Source organism: Zingiber officinale, chromosome 9B, assembly GCF_018446385.1.
Source record: "Zingiber officinale cultivar Zhangliang chromosome 9B, Zo_v1.1, whole genome shotgun sequence".
NCBI lineage: Eukaryota > Viridiplantae > Streptophyta > Magnoliopsida > Zingiberales > Zingiberaceae > Zingiber > Zingiber officinale.
The window spans coordinates 106,763,747-106,769,712 of record NC_056003.1 but is presented as its reverse complement, the minus strand read 5'-3'; the positions used below and the strand labels follow the sequence as shown (position 1 = coordinate 106,769,712).

The window sequence follows — 5,966 nt, the reverse complement described above, 5'->3', positions numbered from 1 at the left end:
ATCAAGTAACTGCGCAACAAAGATTATCAGTCTACAGCCCAGTTGGCTTGTAGCCAACAATCGATAAAAAGATCGTACTTTCCTAGTACAATCAAAATGTCAGAAACGACACATTTAGTGTCTCACCAACTAGCTACTATGGCTTCGCGACCCACCTAACCCTCTCACAGTGTTAAGGTTCTCCCAATTATCCCGAAAACGGTTCCCATTCAACGCACACTCCTCTCTGTAAGTAACCCACAAGTAGCAACAAGCTAACTGCGTTGCGACCTACCCTAAAAACCTACCAGTGTCGCGAGAAATGCAAGTCCAAATCGACGGAGAGAGGAATCACCAGGAGACGTTGGCACTCCCCGATCGGCGACGGCAGGAGACCCTGGCGGCGGGGGAGAGGCGGGGGCGGGAGAAGCCATCTGGTTGGCGGAGGCCGGCGATCTAGAGCGGGGAAGTTGCGGCGATTGGGGAATAGGAGATTCGTGGGGGGCACCAGAGTGGAGACGGAGAGATCAAGAGGTAAATTCCGTGATCGTGAAGCGGAGCAGTCGAGTTCGACGTGGCACAACAACCACGAACGCAATTTCAAGAAGAGTAAAATAAACATTTTATTTTGTAAGTCTCCATTAATGGGCCAACTTTTAAACCATCGGCCCATGTAATATTCCATTTTATTCTTACGAACAACAAACAAGACGGAGAGCGAGACAGAGAGATGACTGGAGATGGAAGCGGGAGATCTACGCGAACGCGACTGCTGCTCCTCGTTCTCTCCGTCTCTCTGAATCTAATTACGGGTACAATTCTTTTCGACTCTAATATTTCCTTCTTTTGATGCTTATAGACCTGCTTATTTACGACAAGAAGTGATCATTTCATTCATTCACCATTGTTTTGTTGGTTTCTCTCGATTTCGTTCGCTCTAGATCTAATCGGTGATCAAATATACTTGATTTTGGTTTGGGCGGAGTTCGACTCCGTGATAATTGCTACAATTGGTGAGTTTTGCTCCATGTTGATGGAATAAAAACGAGATCTTAGAACTGGATCTGTTTCTCTAACTTGAAGTTGTTCTGGAATTTCATGTTTCCTTCTCTGCTTCTGTGGTTCATGCGTTAGCTTCTTTCCTTAGGCTAGCAGTAATGTTTTTCATTTGATTCCTCTAAGGGTTGAAAGATTAGTTAGGTTAATTGCTCTTCGTTAGGCAAATCTATGAACAACTATCTCCTTCTTTAGGATACGGGCGAATGGAGGTAGAAACTTACTCCTTGCTTTTTTTGATTGACGGCTGCTTTATATTCAGATTGCAGGAGTTTCTCTCTTTTAATAATGAAAGAAAAAACTGGAGTAGGAAAAATCGTGTGGACTATTTAATTCCTGAATGGCCTGATTTTTTCTGTGTTGGATGCGTGTAAGTGAGAAATTTTAAAAATCTTTGTTTTGGTGATTATATTTTAGCTTGCTTATCTGGAACTTTGGTAAACAATGTTTTAAATTAGTAAAATTAAGCAAAATATCTGGAAACTTTTTTGAGTTATTTCAGTTGTTGCACTTGATTGACTTCTTTTGTGATGAATGAAGTATTTCAGTAGGTTTAATAGTTATAGACTATATGGTGTTCCTATTTATCTCATTTCCAATGTTTTCACTCTGAGCAGCTTATTTTTCTTCTTAGGTTTATCTGAAAACCCATCATCTCCTAAGGATTCAACAACAACAACTAGCAATCACAGTTCTAGTAGCAAAACAGGGCTCGAGCTTTTCCTTGCTTGCCTTGGAGTGGCTATTATTATACTGCTGTCTTTTTTCTTATTCAAGATGTGGCAAAAAAGAAGGAGAGAAGAGCAATATGCTCGCTTGTTGAAGCTGTTTGAAGAGGATAATGAGCTTGAAGTTGAACTTGGTCTTCGGGATTGAAATTTTGTTTCAGTGTGACTTTCGTTCTGAGGTAACACTGGATGTTCATGGTTTCAAAAAGAATGACTTGCGAGAGTCATACTGGTCATAATATCTTTATTTATTGGTAACCTCTCTGGTATTATGATATTAAAGACAATTCTCATGAAGCTGACAAGTAGTGCTTGCTTATATACAATTTTTTCTGACAATTCTTGTTGCAGAGAATGTAAACTGAGTAAGTAATTAGCCTCTAGCTTTGTACAAAGTTGGTACTATAGACATTAATGAATTGGGTCACTGATGATGCTTTCGGTTGAAAAATGCATAATAAGTAAGGATGCTTCAGTTTGAAGAAAGAGAAATAAGCAGGGCATACAGAGTTGGATTTCAATTGATGCCATAGTCTATTTTTAAATTTTCAATGCAACTTTTGTAGATCCTTTGAGCTTTAGACTTTGCTTAGCCTCTCTCTTAATATAGATTAGGGTCACATTTGCTACAATAACTTGACTAGCAGAGTTTAAATATCATTAACTATTTAACTCCATATAGCTGAAGGCAATTATATTTTGCAGAGTGAACTTGAATCTCCACATTTATCTTACACGCTAATGAATCTTTTTCAATTTTACATGTTAGATGTGCATGACAGACAAGATAAATCTTCATACAAGATTAGATTGACCAATCCCTACCTAATATAATTTGACCACATAGTGAAGTCTGATAATAACATTAGTTTACTTACCTGGTTCTGCGGGGAGAGCTCTATTAAATTAAGTGTACTAAGAGCTTCATCTAGTATACCTTACTTCCAAACAGCTTGAAATCCTTAATAAATTATTGAAAAAAATGAGCTATAGGAGAAATAAACTTTAAAAGCTTCATCCATTTGATTGACTACAAGAAAGAAAGAAGAGATTCAACTAAGAACTAAAACCCACATAAGCTAGACAAAAATGAAAAAACCGCAATGTATCTAATGTTTATTCAGTGCAAGTTTGACAAATAAAGACCTACCTACTCTCTCATGGATAAGACTTGGTAAATGCAAGAATGCTTCTGAAGTAGTTTGTCGAGCACTTATATCTGCAACCACATCAGATACTCATATTCCTGTCCAAGTCATACATTATGTTTGTTCTTTTAGAGAACTAGCTAGGATTGGCCCTTCTAAATGTTGGCACTTAGCAAAAGAATAGTGAGCCGGGCACAAGAAGGATAGTAGCAGAAGAAGCTTTTATTGCATTGCTTTCTTTTTTCGCTAAATAGTACATGTTGAGCGCCCATTTATAATACAAAGGAGAAATCTAGAATATTCAATGAACTGCCTAGGAAGAAGAATATTTGAGATTCTAAGAGAGCTTAAATCAAAAAGTCACATGCATAAACTTCAATACAATTTTACAAATTATATCCTTTTCAATTCGCAATATTTCTTAATTTTAAGTGTCTAATTGGGCCATGTGCTTTTCAATCTTTTCAACAGTCACAACCTTGATTGGTTAGATTGTGCTTATGAATTTTATCAATATTTCGTTTTACTCACAAATCCTAAATGAAATGGTGTCCAATTGGAACATGCTTTAATCTTTGGTGGAAAATGAATTCTTGATCCTTACAACTGTTGGTATGTTATCCAAGAGATGATAGCTGGATGAGCTTCAATTTCTTTCAAGTCTGAGAGAATTCTTCTTAACCAGAGGACTGTATATGCTGCTTCAGCAGTTGCATTAAATTTTTGCTTCTTTGAGTTCTACCAAATCATCTTCAATCTCAATTAAAAAATCTTGCCAGATATGCTTTTTTAGTCATTAACTGACCTAACCTAATAGATCTCTTAAAATTGAGTCACTTTCTTTAGCATATTTGATGCCTAGTACATAGAGAGATTTTAGAATGTATTTTCTGCATGAATCTTCAAATGGCGTAGCTTGCACAGTGTTAGGCCTTTTGTTGAGTAGATAAATCAAGGAGAAATCATCTTGTTGCAAGTTTTCACATGGACATAGTAGTAAAAGTAGACTTGCATTTATCCATTTAAAATTCATAGCATGACTCTGATTGAATTCTTTGATAAATATTGAACTTGCATGATTATACTCATGTAGATGAGGTCATCAACATAGAGATAGAAAATAAGAAAGTTAGTCACGTCAACTAATTGATGTAAAAAGGGATGAATCCCTTGAACTTCTTTGTCAATCCTATTATTCCATGCATGTGAAGCTTGTTTAAGCCATATAGAACTTTCGGGAGCTTGTAAAATTTCTGTTCCATATCCTTAATATCATACCCTTGAGGTTATTTGATGTGTACCTCTTGATTGAATTTAACTTTGACAAAATTAATTTATCTAGAAAAGAAACAGCTTTGCGAGGGTTGTCTTTAGCTCGTGAACAACTCCATGGGGATTGCACAAGTTCAGCGAGTATTATCTTCAACTCGTGAAGGATGCTTCTTGCCTTCCCTTCTAATTTGCCACTGGAATTATGCATGCACTATGCTAACACTGTTTCTTTCTGGCCGGCCACCGAAACTTCGGTTTGGAAGAGCACGATGCTGAAACCATTTTGTTTTGACCAGCTACACAGATTTTAGCCATGTTTCAACTATGTTATAGGCTCTTCAATCAATACCATAGGCTACAGTTCTGCTCCAATGCTTTACCATCCTTTCCTAGATATGTTTGTCCTGGATATATATATGTATATATAGCAGATTGGACAAACTGTGCACTCAACTATGTTATAGGCTCTCCTCAATCAATAACATAGGCTACAGTTCTGCTCCAATGCTTTACCATCCTTTCCTAGATATGTTTGTCCTGGAAACATATATGTAATATAGCAGATTGGACAAACTGTGCATTCAATGTGAGAAAAGGTGCCATTTGGATCATGTTCTAACTGCTGTTCCTTTTCATAACTGAAGCATGCATCAAAGCTCACTTCCTTTCTATGCTGCATCTTTCTTTATCACATGCTTTTCGTGTTGACTGGTAGATATAAGATTAGGTATTACTAGCATTGGCATGCTTTCTAGGAGATACTCAGTGTAGCCATCCATGTTCCTTATAACTTTGTTTTTTTTTTTTTTGAATTGTCGTCAGAATCTCAAAGGTATATTCATACTGTCTTGTATTGCTACCTTGCAGGCTAGATAAGAGTCCGAGCACTTGAAGATTCTAAAAATGAAGGCAGCTGTACCTTGATTGAAGACTGTAATTAGTGTATTCTATCAAAAGAAGTGTCTGGTTAGTGTAATGGAATCATGTTTCCGTTTATTCTCTGAAGTAAAAAATTTGGTTAGTGTACAAAACATTTGCGTCAATTATTTTTTGCTTCACATATTGGATCATCACTTGTCACTGCAAGAAAGGTGAAACAGATTTCTTATCATTTCCAGTAGAGTTTTCTTTGTTAAAGCAACATTCTAGCAGAGCGACCTGTTCATTGGGGCCGAGTCGGTCGCATTAATTGATTCAAAGAGTTGTAGAAGAAATAATACTTCAATGAAGTTTACTCTGCCCCGTTGGGTGTATCAAGTTCTCTTTTGGGTGCCTTGGGTTGCTCGAACTCATTGAACTTGTCCAACATTATAGTTCCTTTAAGGCACCCACAATTCCATTTATAGAGGGCCTAAATAGTTGGAAGTTGTTGCAATGCCTTCGCCTGCTAAGGCCAAAGTGATCAAGGTTATAGCGAGCTCAAAGAAGCTAGGCTTGGCGAGCTTAATTGAAACAAAAACTTTTAAATTATGAATTTAATTATTAAAATGGCATTTCATCACTTGTTCAAATAATAAAGACCTATAATTTTAGGGCGCCTTCAATGAGAGGTTTTTAAAGAGATTTTTAAAATGAAAAAGTTGAAAAGAAAAAAAAAATCTAACTAATGTAAGATTTAAGAATGTAGATTTTTATGCTCATGTGATATTATTGAGGTGACATAAGTTCTAATGATTAGAGAGGCCCTTCACTTCAACCATCTCTACAGCAAAGATAAAATTGGAAAAGTTAAATTGATAACCATTTTTTTGAAAAATAAATAAATCTATTAAAATGTAATTTC

General features: G+C 36.5%; 1 protein-coding gene across 1 annotated transcript; it reads left to right on the top strand.

Moving 5' to 3' along the window:
- The first annotated feature begins 634 nt into the window (after positions 1–634).
- LOC122024467 lies at positions 635–5,243 on the top strand. Its single transcript, XM_042583104.1, has 3 exons — positions 635–791; positions 1,670–1,942; positions 5,051–5,243. The coding sequence occupies exons 1-2, from the start codon at positions 710–712 to the stop codon at positions 1,909–1,911; spliced, it is 324 nt and encodes a 107-aa protein (XP_042439038.1). The 5' UTR covers positions 635–709; the 3' UTR covers positions 1,912–1,942; positions 5,051–5,243.
- The last annotated feature ends 723 nt before the right edge of the window (positions 5,244–5,966 follow it).

Excerpts from the sequence above, each read along its gene's own strand:
- LOC122024467 (XM_042583104.1), top strand. The coding sequence starts at position 710 with ATGACTGGAGATGGAAGCGGGAGATCTACGCGAACGCGACTGCTGCTC. Across the intron at positions 792-1,669 it reads CTCTCTGAATCTAATTACGG|GTTTATCTGAAAACCCATCA; the intron begins GTACAATTCTTT and ends TTTTCTTCTTAG.